Here is an 18,780-nt window from a genome sequence, read left to right as displayed (position 1 = left end):
ATTTTTGATATAACATATTGTGTATCTATATGCTTATATATTTTATATAAGATGTGTGTGTATGTGTGTGTGTGTATAGTTCTCTACATGTATACATGTATATCTATATGTAATAGATAGATACAGAAATAAATACAGGTGTGCGCACATGTACCTACACATACATTTACTTCCTAATTCTATTCTCTGGGAGAGCCTAGAAGCAATGACAACGCAGAAGCGATGAGGATCCATGGTACCCAGATACTGGTTTCTAAATACCATTCTCCAGTAAAAGGAATTAGGAACCCTTGGACAAATGGCTGATCCTAGGGCTGGAGATACAAGAAAAGTCTGGAGCATCCTGTGGTACTAGAAAGTAGGGAAGTGCTCAAAAATTGATAAAGCATGCCTAAAGGACACAGGAACTAACTTGAAGGAACTCCTAATGGCAAATCTGGGATAATTTGAGCAACAAAGTCAATAATGATAGTGTTGCATTAAAATCCGAAGAACAAAATCCATACTGCTATTTAAAAATTTGAATAAATAAATAGGGAAGAGTTAAACTCTTTCTCAGTAGAATTCCAATTAATAAGTGTAGAGGGAAGAGGGAAATCACCAATAGGCGAACATCACTGTTTTGGGTTGTTGTAAGCAAGAACAATCAATTGGTGCCAATTGGTGAGATTATTTGCATAATCTCAAAGTATCTCCCCAACCAGATTACTTATTAATACATTACAAACGGAAAAATTATAACTTTATAGTAAAAACTGGCAGACACTGCCTAAACTATTTGATTAGAATAACATTACTCGTAACAAGACATATTGGTATTAATGCCCTGATATGATGCACTAAGAAGGGCACCACATCTCTTTTGTAGTATTCTTGCCCAAAGTGCACACCCTCAATCTTCCCATGAAAAAAGATCAGACAAACTCAAATTGAGTGACATTCTACAAAATCACTGGCCTAGATTCTTCAAAAGTATCAAGGTCGTGAAAGACAAACCGAGAGGCTGTCACAGATTCAAGGACACTAAGAATACATGACAACTAAATACAATGTGAGATCTTGAATTGGATGTTGGGAAAAGAGACAGAGGTGGGAAAACTGGTGAATTTCAAATGAGGCTTGCAGATTAGTCAATAGTATTATGTCAATGGTAATATCCTGCTTTTCATGATCGTCCTATCATAATGTAAGATGTCAACACTAAGGGAAGCTGAGTAAAGTGTTTCTGTACCATTCTGCAACTTTCTCTACGACTAAAATTATATCAAGATAATAAACCAAAAAATAAAGGGATGTTTCCCTAGCTTCTTCCAAAGGTGACAAGGTTGTTTTTTTTTTTATAAATATTATCTTTATGAACCCAAGGATTTAAATATATCTTATTTGTTTCAATCCATTACAGTTAAAATTGTCCTATATTTGACCAGCGAGAATGTAATCAGGTTGGATCTTGAGTCCTTTAGACATGACCCCAATAGTATTTGATGGTTTCCTTGCTTTCCAATATGTGAAGTTATTTATACATTTCATGCCCTGGACCTGGTACCAGCCATTTCTTCAAGGACTTCTGGTTCATTTCAGTGGGCAATGATCTTTAGAGAACATGATAGGGGTACCAGGGGTGCTAATTTTTACCTCATTAGTCATTGTTTTGGGGCATTTTAAATGGATACTGCTAGAAAATATGTTTTTGTTTGTTTTAAAGACAAAATACTGAATTTGTATGGATACTTGAATTTATACTGATACTTCTAATTCATACTCAGGAATAACTATAGGGTTTTTACTTAACTTCATTGATCTTACATCTGTATTTTCTTTCAAGCATGTCAAAGTTCTTCTCAATAACAACATAATCATTCATTTGATACGTACAAGTTTCAGAATAGTAATTCCACTATTACCACCAAAAATATGATTGCTGAAAGGAAATATATTTTTATATATACACATACACACACACTTATTTTTGTTCAAGACTAAGATGATGACTAAGGATGTACAGTCAAACTACTTGATTTAGAGTCACTTGAAATAGTTACTTTCTGTGTGGTTATGCCATCAACTCATACATAATTAGATTCACTTGTTTCATTTTTCTTTTATTTTTAGAGAAATTACAGTGTGAATTTTGTTTTGTGACTATGCAAAATATTTACTGGTTCCAGAATCGAGTCTATTAAAACAAACAGGATATTCAAGAAAATCTGTCTTCTATTCCTACTCTTTCACACTATTCCCTCACTCTGCTCATAGGTGGCCATTTAAAAAAAATTATGGCTTATCTTTCCTTTCTACTTAAATATAACATTATATGCATATATGTATGAAGTTGTAAGAATTCATGTGTATGAACCCATATGCATAATGAATCCAGAAAAAAATGCATTTTCTTGGAAAATAGTAACAAACACACCTGTTTTCCTCACCTTGCTTTTTTACTGGATATCTTTGAGATTACTCCACCACAGTATTTAGACATAATCTTCATTTCTTCCTACAGCTGCATAGTTCTTCATTAGTTAATTCAAACAGTCTCTTGTTGATAGACATTTGGGTTAGTTCTGGTCTTTGGCTTTACCAACAGTGTTAATACAGAGGTTTCTCATTGACTGTAGGAGAGGAATCAAGGGTGAGGCTGCTTGGGCAGTAGGGTACCTCTCACATAGTCAGGGATTTGCCATGCACATTCCAGACTAGGGTTCCCATTCTACTGGAACTATAGCCATTTTACTGGAACTGGTTCTCTGGTACTTGGGAGTAAGAGGTTCTTAAATTATGTTTTTCATGGGGGTTACCATGAGCTGGCCGATCTGGGTGGACCTGACAAGCAATTATCCTGAAAAGCACATGGAAAAGAAGAGAATGTGGTACTAGACAATAATCAACCCATGAAAAATGTATTTAAATCTAGAGACACCTGGTTTCCCTTTGGGAAAGTCTAATCCACTGTATTCTACCTTCTTGTATTTCTTGTGTCAGCACTATAGTAGGAGTCATGTGTCTTAAAGACTTTAGTAATACTGTTTCTGACAAGTCTCTCCCTATTTTCTGTCCCCATCCTAACTTGTTCCTCCTTGTATTATTCCTAAATCATATTGTCATATAGCTTACTTCAGCTCCAAAATAATGGTGTACATTTTTTGGAGTAAACCACACCATCCTGGTTTTCATCCTAGCTCTCTGACTGCTGCCTTAGTCTCTTTTTTCTCTGCTTGTCCCTTAAAGTTGGTATTCCCAAGGGTCTGTTTTTGGCCTTTATCTCAGTAACCTTTTTTGAGTCCTTGATATTTCAGAAAATTCAATGAAAGCTATGGACTTACTCTTTTCTCCGAAAAATGTACATTTGTGCATATAATTTCAGATTTGTTCATATAATTCCAAGAAATTAATGGACACCCCTCCATGAGTTCAAGTTCAAGGACATCTGTAACATATCACACGGGCTTCCTCTCTTAGGACCTCCATTGTCGTCTTAATCACCAATGTCTCCCAAATCCATATCTCATGATCAGGCCTCTTTCCTGCTGTCCGGCTGCCTCCAGGGCATCTCCACTGCATGATCTGTGGACGTATATAACATATCTCTGGCTGAGGTTGCCTTCCATGTCCCACGTCTCTACTCTTCCGCCCACGTCTCAATGGGCGGTTGTATCATCTGGCCTGCCGACCAAGCCACAACCCAGTAATGTTCTTGATTTCTTCTTTATCGTTTTCTACATCCAATCAATAACTTTCGAATGGGAACAGGACCCTTACCTTTTCCCCATGCCACAACCCTAGGTCAGAGTTCACCTCTCACCTGGATGGTGGTAGCGCATCCTACGTGGTCTTTCAGCCTGCAGAACCAACCTCCTTCCACCCAGGTATCTATTCTTCCACAGCAGCTTGTGAGATCTTTCTAAATTCCATGCGTGACCAGTCACTCCTCTGTTGCTAACTCTTCAAAAGCTTCCCATTGCACCACTGAAAGGTGTTAGTATGATTTAAAAGAGAAAAAAAAAAAAGTCTTTCATGATATCTCCTGCCTTATTGCTTGCTCACTGGGGTTTCCAAGTTCAATGTCTACTTTTTCCAGGATCTCCATACTGAGGGGTGCCAGGGTGAGATTTGATACAAAACTTAGTTTTGCAAACGTCTTATAAGGCATCCAAGCAGGTCCAAAGAATAGAGCAGAGCTGAACCTGGATAATGGGGACCAGATCACAAACACGTCGCTACTGTGTGCCTGTTCTGAAGGAGATGTGGAGATGAGTTCAGACAAGGTTCTGCCCCAAGGGCCTGACGGTCTGTAAAGGAGAGGACAAAGGAGGCACATTCCAAAAGGAACTATTCCAGAAAACAATTGTGTGTACATGTCTACTCTACACCTGGCTTTGTGGCCTAAGGCAAAATGCAATTAAATGTCAGAGGGAACTGTGGGGATGCAAGAGGGGAGAGAGAACTTCCATTGGATGTAGATTAGTGACATCTCTGTAGAACAGAAGAGCTGGAAGACTTGAGGTGTGTAGGGAATGGTCCAGAAGAGCAGGGGTCAGGGGCTGGGAGAGTGTCCAGGAACAGGAGCAAAGGCGTATACTGTGTCTTTGGAAGTTAAACACAGCGTTAGAGGGTCCTGTTCTCACCTGGGCTCCAGCCTCCAGCCCCTGACGAGGCATTTGGGATCTGAAAGGTGGCATCACATCACATGCATTTCTCTATATTGGCATAATGAAATCCTGCAAAGGTTCTGAGGTGTCATAGATGTTACCGTCCAGTATGGTTGTTGCCCATTTCACAGATGGAAAGGGTAAGGTTAAGAGGAATTCAATTAAAATTTTCAAACGTTTAAAGTTCTTTCTATGCACTAGGCAGTCACCATGGGGAACACAGAAATGCAGTAAAGTGTTTTTCTGCCTTATGGAGACAGGGCTACTGGTTACAGGAGTTCAGAAGAATAAGCTTGAATGTGAGGTGGTAGTCAAGGAAGGCTTCTTGGAGGAGGTATGATTGAGCAGAACCCTAAAGTGGGGGTAGGGTTTGCATAGTTGGGGAGGCAGAGGAGGAATTTCCAGGTATGGGCAGAGCACAAAGCATATTCAGGGGACAGGGAAGACTTCAAACGGGCCTGGAAAGGGGCATTCAGGAAGGTGGATCCGCACAGAATCGGCTGGAGGAGTAGGTGGGGGCCGGACGCTGGCCCTAAATAATTCATGCTCTCTCTCTTCCTCTCCACCTATTCTGTACTCCGCCAGGACCAGCTACTCTTCTGCGATGACTGTGACCGTGGCTATCACATGTACTGTTTAAATCCCCCGGTGGCTGAGCCCCCAGAAGGTAATGATGATGAGGTCGACAGTTGCCCCAACAGCTACTCCTACCGCTTCCTGAGCCCTCACTATGGTGCAGGCCTGTGCTGAGGCCTTTCCGTATCTTGTCTCATTTAATGATCACAATCCTTTGAAGTAGGCCACGGCCATTGTACAGATGAGGACACCGAGGCATGGTTCCACCCCCAGAAATGACAACTTGGGGGCCAAGGAGACGTTTCCTGGACACGTGGCAGAAGTGGTCGGAGAGGAAGCCTCCCCGGGGAACTGGCCTAGACCTGGTGGCTGCCAAGGAATGAGGGGCTTTACAGCAGTTCAGCTGATCGCCTCCGAGCACTTAACTTTTCTGACCGGCACTTACCCTCTGCCGAGCTGCAGGCTCCGGCGCATTTTCAGGCCGGGGACTCAGTCTCTGAGCTGTGAAAGTCAAAAGAGAAACGGGGCTTGCAGGAGTTAGGGCCAAGGGGCGGGGCTTGAGGGTGCGAGAGTGGCTGCTGGTAACGCCATCTTGTTTTTTTGCAGGAAGCTGGAGCTGCCACCTGTGCTGGGAACTGCTCAAAGAAAAGGCCTCAGCCTTTGGCTGCCAAGCCTAGGGCCCCAGGTTGCTGGAGAGGCTGAGGCGGAGCCCAGCTCAAACCAGATCAAGCCCCCGCTCCCATGTATCCAGACAGACCAACTGTAAGGAAAACCTGTGGTCACAGAGGGCATGGCCACGTAGAACCAAGAGGGTGAGGTGTCTGCTTACCTCCTACACACAGGTTCCGGTACTTCAGCCGTTCCCTCCTTGTTTCTACCAGAAGGATCTTGCACTTTTGAAGAACACCCCTAGCCCCGGCCCTGTGGAACCCCCTCACATTTACCCCAGCACTGAGGCCCTCTCACTGGCTCCCATTTGAAGGGAAGCTTGTTTTGTGACCACCTATCTGTCATTCACATGTAGTTTGGTGTTTTCTATCTATTGTGTTCCAAGAAATCTTCACACAGCCTCCCGCCTCCTGCTTCGGCTCTTCATCCCGAACTCAGCAGAGGAACAAAGGGCTGTGGAGAAGTTGTTATTTATTACAAGCCTCCCTGGAAACTTCTAGACTCAGAGTCGGGAGGCCATCTTGACGATGAAAATCCTTTTTTGTTCCTTGGTCTCTGTGAAGAAAAAAAGCAGTTTTCTGGACCCCCAGCAGATATCTAGTGGTGTCTACAGCCAGGGTGGTCTCTTGATGGGGCTGGGGGGTGGGGAGGGTACTAGAAGTCTGAGGAGTGGGCAGACACATTGGGAGGAAAATTCTGAGGCCCCGCCACAGCCCGTCAGTATTTGTTATCCATCGGGAGTGGCTTTGCAAAGGATCAGGCTTTGCAGTTCCTTGACCTTCTCAAGGGCATCCTTGAGGTGAGACAAGCCACAGCCAATGGCAGGGGACATGCTAAGGCTCTGCCTCCCAGCCAGCCTGGGTCTGGAGCTTTCCCTGGGACTAAAGAGCCAGGAAAGTGTGTGCGGGCTGCCCAGAATCTAAACATTGATACAAAGGACTGCAGCTCTGAGCAACCTTTCAGTATTGATGTGGCACCACGAATTCCTTTTCCCAAGTAATTTCTTCCTTCCACCCCATGTATGTTTGCTGCTGTCTCCTGATACCCGACTCTGGAGATTTCAGGATGGGGAAGAGATGATTGTCACCTAAACAAATAACCGGGTGGGGGGGGGGTGGATGTGATTATTTATGATCACGGTGGCAACGATACAGAATCCTCAGCTCAAGGGCTGCTCTTGTCCCCGAAGCTCCCCGGTACATGCTGGACTCTGGCTTTTTTTTTTTTTTTTTTAAATGTTTTGAGAAGAAAGAGGTGGGAGGCTGAGCTTCCGAGAAATCTGTGTTGGAAGTCAGCCCCGAGGGCTGGAGCGGATTGGGCTGTCTTTGAATCTCGGTAGCAGTGGCAACGGCAGCAGCACACAATAACTGACACATTTCTGGAAAAATCATTTGCCCAAAGGGCAGGTCTCGGTGAGTGGGACCCTCGCGCATGCTCGGCTTCCCTGAAATCAGCCCCATCTCTGTGGTCCGGCTGTGTACAACAAAGGCCGAGGTTATTTTTAGTCCTTCAGCTCCTGAAGAAGGCCCTGGAGACTTGGGCTAGTTGGGCCACTTCTGCCCGGCAGAAGTGTTCGCTCTGCGACTTGGCAAGAGCCTCCCTCCCGGGCTAATTGCTCTTGGCCAGTGGACCCGGACAGCCTGGCAGAGTGACCTGTGGCAGGAGATGGGGGTCACTCTCCTGCAGGGCCCCGTGGCCCGAGTGAGCTACGTGTATACATAATGATCTTGTTTAAAGGGTCCTGTCCAGATGGGATTTGCATCTTCCTCATAAGATACTTCCTTCCCCCTGCTGTTTGGCGAACCTGTTTTTGGATGCTGGAGGTCCAGGGAAGGTTTCGAAAGCTGCTGTGTTTTCACGTCATCTGTTACCCAGACGGGCCACACCAGAGGGGCAGATGTCCTCTCCCGAGTGCTCCGGCTCTCTGTCCTCCCACAAAAGCCAAAGTGGGGTGTCCTCAAAGGCTGACGATTGGTTTTGAAAATCACTTTGACTTAATTTTAGAAAAAAAAGTTGCCAGAATGTTCCCGAATGCCGCAGTGGCTTTCATGTTTAAAAAGGAAGTCCGAAACCCAAAAGTGTGGCCCTGCTACTTGACAGGTCCTCTTTGGAGTATGTGCGCATGTGTTCCCCACCTCAACACAGATGATGGGGTGGCCCTGTTCTACCTCCAGCCCCACTTGCTGCCCACGGAAGCTATGAGGAGGAAGTGAATCTTGCAAAGGCCAGGTGCTATAACCCTGCAGTGGAGGGACCGGGGAGTGCTCAGAGCTCTAGAAAGGACATTAGGAGGGTCCAGGGTTCCCTTCCCAGTTTCATGCCCTGTAGGCTGGGTCCAACCTTGTCCTCTTTGGAGATCTCAGTTTCCCCATCTGGAAAGTGGGGATAGCAAAGCCAGCTTGTGGGATGGCACTTCCAGGGTACTGCAAGAAGACAGAATCTCCAGAGTCACATTTATCACTTGCTGTATTGAAACAGAGAAAGTGGTGGTAAACTTCAAATTGGTCTTTCTTTGAGCCCCAGAGGACGAGCTAGAATCATGGGCTACACGTTGATGATCAGGGTTTTAGTTTTGTCTTTGCTACTCAGTAGCTGTGTGGCCTTGGGCAAGTCACTTAACGTCTCTGAACCTGTTTGCTCACCTATGAAAAAGAGATAATACTTTCCCTGCCTGTTCCACAGTGACAATGGGAGACCTAAAAGGCATAATGTTATATAGATAACCACTGGAAAGCAGCGCTTTCCAAGGAGGGATCCGAAATGACATGTATGCCCCCTTCTCGTGTGAATTAGCCAAGGTTAGATGCCTTCTCAGAATCTCCCTTTTGACCAAAATGGGTTTATGTTTTAGGGGCGAGGCTGCCTGTGGTCAGAGCCAGTCGGCCGAAGCTGTGACAAGGAAACCGGGACCGTGCGTGGGTCTCCTGTTGGTGGGGGTGAGGGATTTACCCTGGGGTTGGGGATTTCAGAATGCAGATACTTGAGATACTCCTTTCTTCAAGATCATCGTGGCCTAGAACGGGGCGCCGACTTCGGGAGAGGGCTGTAATTCAGTTCTGTGTGGCATTCGCTTAAACACTGGTTTAAAGCCCAGCTCTGCTCCTTTCTAGCTGGTTGACCTTGGGCAAGTGACTTCGGCCTTCTGAGGTTCATTTTCCACATCTGGAAGGTAGGGAGATGTGGCCTATCCAGCAGGGCTGTTGCAGGGATTAGCACTTTTGCTGGCGAAGATCCTGGCGCGGGGCCTGGCACGATAGAGGCCCCCACCCTGTGGCATCTCGTCACTGGGTATACAGGCCACCAAGGGGAGATAATGATGCTCTTGGCGGCCGGCCAGATCCCTGGAATAGCCCGAGTGCCTTTGCTCCACTTCACCCTGATACCGTGGCTCTAGCTGGCCAGAGAGGAGGTGAGGCTACACGGTCCAAGCTGGAAGTTGAAACCCTGTGTTTCTGAAACACTGCTTATTGGGCCTGCAGCAAATCCAGCGCGGGCAACGGCGATGAGGAAATCCAGACAAGGCCTCGGTTAGGAGATTTACATCCTGATTTCCTTCTCACCCCCCCTCCACGGACTCAGAGCACCTGGACAGGATCCCAAGGCCTCCTGTCATTGCTCCAGAGCCAGGTGGGAAGTCCAGGCAGGCGGCGAGGAGCGGTGGCTTCCCAGGGGGGCCAGCTCAGACGTGTGACTGGAAGTACGGTGTGTGAGCCGTGGGTGAGAAGGAGGGAGGCCAGATTCCTCCTGAGCTGGAGAAGATAACAGGTTTTAAGGTTGGGGGAGGGTTTGGATTTCACAGTGATGGTTTCACGATACCCTGGAGAGTTACACTCATGGTGCATTTTAGGCGTTGTGCTTTGAACACAGCACGAGATTCCTTTTGGCCCTCCCCTTTAAAAGTTCAGATATTTTAAGAAAGAAAAATGGGATGATTATTATTACTCTTCCTATTGGGGGCAAGTTCAGGAGACAGACCTGTGCTCTTGAAGAGAGACTGCCGGCAACTTCAGGCTTTAGACTCAGAGAAGAGGGGCCCCTGGTTTGCTCTCTGAGTCTGTGTTTGGGGGGGGGGTGCAGGGAGGCCCAGGGACCACCTTTCCTGTCCCTGGGCCGGTTCTCAGCCTGTTACCAATTCGAGGACCCAGGCCCTCCCCTGCTGCCCACCACAGGCCCCTCCCTCCTCAGGATGTGCCTATGTCATCACACCCCAAGGAAATGGTGGCTCCCTGGGCCAGAGTCATGCTCACACTCCCAGGGAAGATGCCCAACGTGCCACACCGGGCTCCTTATCGGAGCTGTGCCTTGGCGTCTCCTGTGGTGGGTTCGTATCCCTGTAGTGGTGTCACCTGTAGAGAGGGAGGGGGGAAAGGGGCCTAGAGGAAGGAGGTGGGGAGGGTCAAAGGTCTTTCAGGTTCGGCAAAGCACAATGAAGGGAGGGGAGGGTCCTTGAGGAGGGGACCAGAAACCTGGTTTCCACTTAGAAGTCCCAGAGCTAAATGACTAGAGGGCCGGGGAGGCCCGAGTGCTGCCACCAGCTCGGGTGCCTTGAATGTGGGAGGACGAATGGAGCCCTTAGACACACGGACCGGGGGGGGCTTCCTCTGAGCATCTCAGCAGCTGCTCCTGGGAAGGCCTGGCCCCCTCTCCATGCTCCTAGCCCAGGCTGCTGTGAAGAGACACCCCAAAGGAAGCACCTCAGGAAGCGGGGATGGGGAGGGGTCTGGGCCTTGCCTGGACCTCATCCAGCTGGTCTCCCAGAATGAACAGGGGGCTCCCCGTGGGAGGGAAAAGATCTGGAAGTCGGTGGGCTCCCAGGGAAGGTTCTCTCTGGGCTCTGAGCGAGCCCTGGCTGTGTGTGCCCGCAGACAGCTGAGACCTGAGGTGACTCCCCAGGGTCCTGGGTGGCTGTGCTGCGGTGGGGACAACAGGAGTCAGAGGGTACAGGAATGCCCCTCGGTCAGTCTCTGTGTTCTCAGCTGCCTCCCTTTCTTTGCTCCGGTGCCTTGAAAGAGGGTCACTCCAGGGTTTCCCCCTCTTTGGCCCCACCAAGAGAAGGAAACATTTGTGCTGATGGTGACATTTCCCAGGGCAGGCCAGAGGAAGGCAGGAACCGGGACTGGCTGGCAGCCAGAACCCTCTTCGGCAGAGATATAAATACTAATAATGACCTCTAGCCCAGGCAGCGAGCAAAGTGGCCATTCAGGACGGCACCGACCCAGTCTGGCACATAAACACTGCTGCGGTGGGAAGAGGAGAGTGGGTGAACGGTCCCTGTAGGACACGGGGGAGGCCCTTGAGCCCCTCTATTTTCCCTCAGCAACATCCCCACGTTATATTTATGCCACTGCGTCCTGTCTGGCTGCCTCTCTGCATCTCTATTATTTCTATCAATGTTATTAATATTGATGATGAAAACAGGGACACACAAAAAACACACACCCTCCCTTAACAAACTAAAAGTGAACCTATGTGTGGTTCCAGGACAAGAGGGAGAACCTGTTTGTCCAAGGAGGGGGAGGGAGGGGGTGCTCTTTCCCTGAGGTCCAGCCAGGCCCACCCCTGCTTCCGGCCCCGGCACACCGCAGGGGGTGAGTCTTGTTCTTGGAGGGTCACTGGCCCATGGACTCTTTTCCCTCTTCCCTCACTCACCTCTGCGTCTCTGGGGGACACATTTGGCAATGGTTGTGGACTCCATTCTGCTTTCTGTCAAAGGGATGCACAGATTTTATGGGCTGGAGTTGGGATTGTGGTTCTTATTGACTTTGTCCTTCCATGTTTACTCCCCCCACCCCACCGCACCCCAGACCTTGGTTCTCCTCTTGCAGAGCCTGCCTCCTCCCTTCCTGCCCTTGCCCCTCCCTGCCCTCCTGCCAAGCCAGATGCTGAAGGGTGGGATGGTGGCGGGAAGAAGCAGAAGAAAATATACCCCCTGCACATTTTCAACATGTAGTTGAAAAGGCCTAAATTAGGTACTGGGGGGGAAAAAAAAGGAAAGACACATTGCGAGATAATATGTGAGTGAGAGCATGAAAATACAGCACGGTTATCTCGGATCGGAAGGGGTGGCAGAGCAGGTGGCGGGAGAGGCGGGGTGGGGAGGCAGAGAGCCCTGGCTTCCCGACGCATCTGGTCCATCAGTGTGCCATTTGGGAAAGCAGGGAAGTCACGCCGTGGCAGTAAATGGTCAGATGCCCAGGGAGCCTTTGTGCCTTTGGCTGGGAAGAGGAGGGATGTCCATTCTGGCCGCTCGTCGTTTATCTGCCGCGTTTGCCCAGGGGGCATTCGTGCTCGGATGGAAGATGTGCACATTTCTTGCCCACCGTGAGGGATGGCCAGGCAGGCTGGTACGGGCTAAGACACTTGGCAGGGCACCCGTTCTGTGCAGGGCAGCCCACAAAGCCCTAGAGCGGCTGGGAAAAAACGAACCACATCCTGGCCCAGGCTTCGACCTGCTTTTCAGCTCTAAAATCACACTCGGTCTCAGCCCTCTGACCACATGCCAGGTATCGTACCATCAGGGAAGGTGTGTGCGTATCTAGGTCTCTTTCCTTGTGCTCATGCATATTCATCCACAGAAGAGGAGCAGGCTAAGTATCCAGTTGTTCCCACAGGAGGCCGTGCCTCCAAATGCTGCCTTGGCCTCCTGGGGTGGCGGGCAGGGAGGTGCAATTGGCAGGGCCCGATGAGAGCTGGACAGTGACACTCACAACAGCCTTGCCCAGTCCCCACTGGAAAGAGCAGGGGGGCATGGTGGGAGGAGGGCCTCACGCTCAGACCGGGTGGACGCCCACGGAGACCCCCGCCAGCCTGTCTCGGCCTCCTGTGAGGTTCTGGCATGGCAGCGGCAGGCAGGCGTCGGGGAGAGGCCCGGCGTTGGAGGCGATTCCAGGAAACCCCCTCTGCCCACCTTTGGCCAGGTGCTCATCGGCTCCTGACTTCGTGCTTCACTGGACTCCCTGTTGTCTGAATTGACAGCATCAGGAATACACCATTTGTTCCATCCCCCCCTTTCCTCTGCACATGTGACAGCCGGATTTCAGCTGCTCACCGTTATTCCCCGAAGCAGCCGCACTGAGCTCGCTTTCAAGCTGGATGCCCGGGCTTGGGCAAAGGCACGTTATCTGCCCTCGCGTGGGCCTTAGCGCAGAGCTGGCCTAACGCAGCCTTCGGCCTCTCTGCTGGAGACGCCCTGAGAAGGCTCTTTGGGGACCCTGGCCAGCACACGGCTGTGAGCGGGCAGAATTTTGGGACCTCTGGCTTCCGTGATGCCTGGCTGTGGGGCTGGTTTTGAAGCGTTTGAGAACCTGAAATGCTCTCTGGGGTCTGACCCACGGCCCATGTGAAAGCCAGTGGTTTTTTTGAACCAAGCCTCCTTTGAATGACCCGGATTCCCCCCCGGTCTCCCGTGCTGGTGGCAGCAGAGTGGGGTGGGTCCTCTGACTTGGATCCGATCCAGGCCAGACTGGCCGCACCGCACCCAGGCGGAGGCCTCAGACTCTGAGCCCACTGGCCCCCTCAGCTGCATGCGGGATGGACCTGGGAGTGAGAGAGCTCTGCTGGCCCCGCGGGCTGAGCTCGGAGAGGGTCTTCCCTCCCACCTCCACGCAAGCAGTCTCTCAGGCTGCGAACACAGTCTGCTCACACGCCCTCCCAGCCGGATGCGGACACCCTGGGCCAATCAGGAAATGGACACCTGAAGGAGAGACTGGCCGGTCCGCGTCACAAGGTGCAATGGTGCAAAAGCCCGTCCTCAAGTAGGTCTGCCCCCCGCCCCCCCCTCCCCCCCCCCCCCCCCCCACGATGCGTTTGGGCTGAGGGCGATCTTAAAGCCCGGTTTTGCGAACATTCCCTTTTGAGAGCCAAGAGATGGAGCGTCTCTGCCCAGAAGCCAAGAGAAGTGGCTTTTCCTCTTCCAGTCGCCTGATGCCCCACCGTGTTCCTCGCCAGGAGGAGGCTGGTTCTGGTGGCTGGGGGTGGGGGCTGCCGCCGCATATGAGCCTCTCGAATTCCGGGTGGGCTGGGGTAGAAAGGGTGAAGGGGTCCCTTAGGAGGAGGTGCCTGCCCGAGTGCCGTGTGAGGAAGCTCATGCCTGTGCGGGTGCTGGGAAGGGCGTGGAAGCCGTCTGGTTGACTCAGAGTTGGAGAAGTCTGGGAAGGGGGTCAGTTTAAGTCCTCACTGCGCTGTCTCAGCTGGTGAGTAGACCCCGGGTCCCTCGCAGCCTCAGGAATTTATTGCCCCCAGGCTGCTTTGGCTGTATTTGCAAAGGGTACCCCTGGAAATGCGCTGGCGATCTCCTATTGCTGTATCTCCATGTACGTCTCTGGATGTGAAGACGTGATGCAAACCTGAGGTCACCTTCTCCCAGGTGGGGGCACAAGAGAGGGAAGCCCCTTTCCACGGTGCACCCCCATCATTCCAAAGTGCTTTCTTTTCTCTTGTACTCTCGCACCGCTCCCCACCTCAGCTCTTTCTGAAACTCGTAGCCATCAAAGAACGGCTGAGAGAGCTGGCCTTGGTGAGCTCTAATGAGATGCCTGCTAATGAGGGTCTTCCTTTTATGCTCCCTTGGACTCCCTCCTCCCCTCCCCGCCCCCCGCCCCCGCCCCAGACCTAAGGTTCCAGCATCACATTACCTTCCGCTGACTGGACAACTGAGGGGCTTTTCCTTGAGCTGCTTGGGTGCTTTGGAAAGTGTCCAGGACTGAGGCTGGCCCAGTTTCCGTGAGGTTAGAGAGAAGGGCTACCGGCTTAGGAAGTCGGATGTAATGGTCTGAGTGAGAGATCCCCACTGGCTCCTCTGAAAAGCAACCGCGGCAACAGACACATGAAATCTCCCACGCCCACCCCCTGACCCTTTTGGGTGTGACGTGATGTAGTGTCAGTGTGTAGGGGTGTGTGTGCCACTCTTCTCCTGTCTTCTGGGGTGCTCCTTTCCCCTGAGTGTCAAGTCCCCCCCTCTTCCTTGGCTCCCGAAGTGAAGAGTGCTGTGGTGTTTCTGCCCTCTCTTAGGGATGTATCGGGATCCCTCGTGTCTCGGTATTGGAGGTGAGGCCGTGCCACGCTTCCCACTGTCCTCAGGGGACGCGCAGGGTCTGGGACTTCCCAGACAGCTGGTGTATGTGACAGTCTCCAGGAGGATCTCCAGGTTGCAAACAGCCCACATCCCGATTTAGGCTCGCAGGAGGCAGAGGGGACTGCTTTGCTCAGGAAGGCTGCCTGGAGGGGCTCTCAGTGAACCAGGGCCCCTCCGTCTCTCCCTGCCTTTGCTTCTGTCCTGACCAGGTTCTGGGAGGAGGGCCTTGGAGAGGTCACCACCCGGAGCCAGTATAACGTGGGCATCAAGCAGTCTTGGGGACCCTGGACATCCCAGTCCCTCTGCGGAGCCCTTGCACGTTCACAAAGACTGAGTCACAGGCCCCGTCCCTTCTTTGCTGTGGTTAGTATCTTGTTCTGTGGTTGGTTAGCAGTGTTGATGACCTATGTAGCGAATCTTTTTTGTCTGCGATTTAGAGAATGTGTAAACAAATAAAAGGCTTTGAAACTCTTGGGAAAGTTTGGTTATTTCCCCCCTCCCACCACCAACCCAGTCGTCAACAAATCCACTGGAAACGCACAGATCCTGTGGGAGTGGGGCCCTTTCACACCGGGGTGTACAGTGGGAAGACATATGTACGTGTGTGTGCGTGTACTTATGTGCACGTGCACGTATGTCAGGCTGCAGGGAAAGCCTGATGCCTACGTGTTTGCAAGGAGACCCCAGGAGCAACACGGGCCACGTCTCGGTTGTTGCTGGTGATGGAATTCTGACCCCCACAAGCTCCGAGGAAGCCTCGGTCCCTGCAGCTTTCGTGGGCACAGCAGACAAACACAACCTACAGCTTCACCTGAGAAGAGCCCTCTGAGAGGCCCGGGCATCGGGAGAGAACCCCCTGGAACTTCCGGGGGAGGATGGGTTGGACGATTCACAGATGACTCAGGGCTGAGGTAAGGGGACGTGGTGGGGGAAAGAGAGACCTCAGGCTCAGGACCATCTAGAAGAGCCAGCTGAGTCACCACCCCTCCCCTCTCAGGTCAGAAATGGCCTTCCATAAAAGGCAGTGGGATGGCCACCCTGAGCCAGGAGCAAGAGGGCCTGTAGAAGACACATCTGCCCTGAGACCCTCCGGAGCTTAGCAACCACCTTAAAGGAGCAGCGGGACCCCCGACCCACACGGCCAGTGGTTTCCTGAGGCCGTGAGCCAGGAGTCAGTCTTCTGAAACCACATTTAAGAAAAATCAGCAAGTAAAGCCTGTCCCATGGGGCAGGCGCGTGCAGCCGAGAAGACAAGGCCCCACCCCTCACAGGGCTTGCAAGCCAGACAAGTAATAACATAGGAACTGGGGGCAGTTGGGAAATGGGGGCGCTGGAACCCAAGCAGGGACTTCTGTCTCAGTCGGTCAGTGGGCTTTTAGTTGGAATTGACTGGGGGCTTTCCAGTAGGACATGGCTGGCCGTGGGGCTGGGTAGGCGCTCCCCTGTTCTCCGCTAAGTGTGGGTGTTAGTGCAGAGGTCCCCGCGTGCCTTCAGCCTCTCTTCTCCAAGCTTAACATGGGGCGGTTACTTGTGGCACGGGGGCCAGTGATGTGGCTGCAGACGAGCACCAGCCAGCAGGTTGTCGAGGCATCTCTGCTGAGCGATGTCCCCACGAGGGGGCCAGAGCGGAAAGGTAGACCCTTCGCCCGGAGTGAGATGTTGCACCATTCATGCCAGCAGCAGGGGGCGGGGTATAGGCTCATGACAAAGTCCAGCAGGAGAAGGCACAGGCAGCCACGCACAGGCCTTTCGTCTGCAGGGACGGGGGTGAGGTTTCCACTTTGACCCCAGCTTTGCATCCCGGTTGCTGAGCGAGGCGCGTGGTCAGCTGGGCCTGGGAGAGTTCTCTAATACAGCCCGGAGACTGATGTAGCTCTAGGGAGTCACAGGGATAGTGGAGGGAGGGGGAAAGTGGGGGGACCCTCCTTGTGTTCAAGCCAAGTCAGAGCAGAGTGGATTTCCTCGGTTCTTTCCTCGGCGGGGGAGGACAAAGCATGGGACGGGGGTGGGATGGGGTAGGGGATTAAGAAGAAGGGATCAAGGGGAGAACACCCCATGTTAGAGAGAGCCTAAGGGTGTGGCATTGTGGGAGAGACATATGTGGTTTCCCCTTCTTGGAGCAGAGAGGACACTGGGAGAGGAGTCAGCAGCTCTAGGTCCTGCCTTGTCTAGTTGGGTGACGTTTGACTTTTGTAGACCCAGGCATGAACTTCTATAAACTCGGGCAGGTTCGGGTAAGGAGCCACCTACCGGATCAGGTGGATATGCACACGCGCACCCATATCCATCCTTCGCCCCACAGCTTAGGCCCACCTGCCTGTGTCCCAGGTCCTCTGGGGTGCCTGGCAAAGCCTGTCTCCATGCAGTCCCGCGGAACGGTAGGCATCATTCCGGACACAATGAAGCCAGAGGGTTACGTTGTTCCACAACACTCGTTTTCCAGGTGAATGCTGCAGAGGCCTAGGCTTCCGGGAGGGTCTTTGGGGGTGTCGTGGGCCCTCGGAGGGCAGGGGTGGGAAAAAAAACTTTCTGAGTCCCAACCTTCAACTCAAGCCGTTGACCAGCCCAACTGATTTCATCTATTTCGTATGTTGCTGGTTGTGCTGCTTTAAAAAATCCCCAAATTTGAAAGCATCTTTGGGGCCCGAAGGGTGTCCCCTGAGGCTGCAGCAGGCAGTGTGATGACAGGAGGCCATCGTGGAACCGTGACCCTTGGCCAAGTACAGTCAGATAGGGTCTCTGCTCCCAGCTTTCCCCAAAGGGGGCCTGACCGCCCCCCCCCTCCCAACCGGGGGCTTCTCCTTTGGGTTCCTCTTAAGCGGAAGCAGAGGAACATCCGTGTCAGGACCAGGAGGCTTCACCTCCTCCTCTCTTGGGGGTCCCCGTGGCCTGCAGCAGCCACTGCCCTCCCTCCCCCCCACTCTCCACCCCGCCCTGGCCTACCTGGTGCTCTGCTTTCTGCTGTCACCTCCTTTCCTAAGCCCCAGCCCGTGAGTGCTTTTGCAGGGGCCAGAACAACAGTGTGCTCCCCAGGCGGGTGGGTTGAGAATGTTCGGGCTAAACTTGAGGTAATTAGCATTGTTAATGCTCGTTCTGTGATATCACAGCTGTGAGCCTCATTAAAGTGCTCTCCTGGGGGAGGCGAGCCGAGATTCAGGTGTCAGCTCCGCTCTGCACAGCGCCCGCCTGCCATCGCCAAGCCTCATTCGGGGGCCCGTTGGCTCCCAGCCCTCCTGGCCCCCCCACCTCCCTCTCTGCTGGCATCTGGGCCCCCCCCCCCTCAGCTGGGTCTGGCTCCTCCCGCCTCTCCCTGTGGAAAGCTTCTCCCTTCCCCCCAAGGGAAGGAAGGGGAGCATCAGGGAGCGGGGGACCGCTGCTGTCCTCTCAGCTTTGAAAGCAAGGGTGCTCCCCTGGCAGGTGGCAGGGAACCGAGCCGGTCCTCCCTGCACTGGGCACTGGGGCTTTTTATCCAGGGCTGTTCCTTCCTCCTCTTTCCACCTTCGCAGAGAAAACCTAGAGTCTGGCGCCCGCCCCTCCCCTCCTGTCGAGGCCCCTCCTCAGAAAGAAACCCCAGTCCCTCGGGTTTTAATTTCTGAGATTCCTGATGGCTGGGAAGGGAGGCAGGGGACAGACTATTTGCCAAACAGAGAAATATGAAACGCTCTTCCACCCCCTTGAAACCTTGAGGAAAATAACGCTAGACTCACCAGGGACTAAACACAGGCTCAACCCCAAACAGAGGCAAAACACAACTCCAGAGAGCCTCCCTGGGCGTCTCGGGGTGCTGAGGAGGGCCGGGCGGTCGCTCCTTTC

The 18,780-nt window shown here is 51.8% G+C and overlaps 1 protein-coding gene across 8 annotated transcripts in view; it reads left to right on the top strand.

The window, feature by feature from the left end:
• The window catches only part of DPF3 (double PHD fingers 3), a 303,761-nt gene extending 288,322 nt beyond the window's left edge, over positions 1–15,439 (top strand). For 7 of the 8 annotated variants that reach the window (XM_060617356.3, XM_060617353.3, XM_060617358.3 and 4 more), the window contains 2 exons: positions 5,235–5,316; positions 5,832–15,439. In XM_060617356.3, coding sequence (XP_060473339.2) covers positions 5,235–5,316; positions 5,832–5,902 — 153 coding nt within the window. In that variant the 3' untranslated portion in view covers positions 5,903–15,439. The remainder of the gene's footprint in view (positions 1–5,234; positions 5,317–5,831) is intronic. The other variant, XR_009605553.3, reaches the window with a different exon arrangement.
• The last annotated feature ends 3,341 nt before the right edge of the window (positions 15,440–18,780 follow it).

The sequence above is a fragment of the Panthera onca genome, chromosome B3 (genome assembly GCF_046562875.1).
Source record: "Panthera onca isolate mPanOnc1 chromosome B3, mPanOnc1 haplotype 2, whole genome shotgun sequence".
NCBI lineage: Eukaryota > Metazoa > Chordata > Mammalia > Carnivora > Felidae > Panthera > Panthera onca.
The sequence above is the reverse complement of the archived record's forward strand: the minus strand, read 5'-3'. Positions and strand labels throughout refer to the sequence as shown.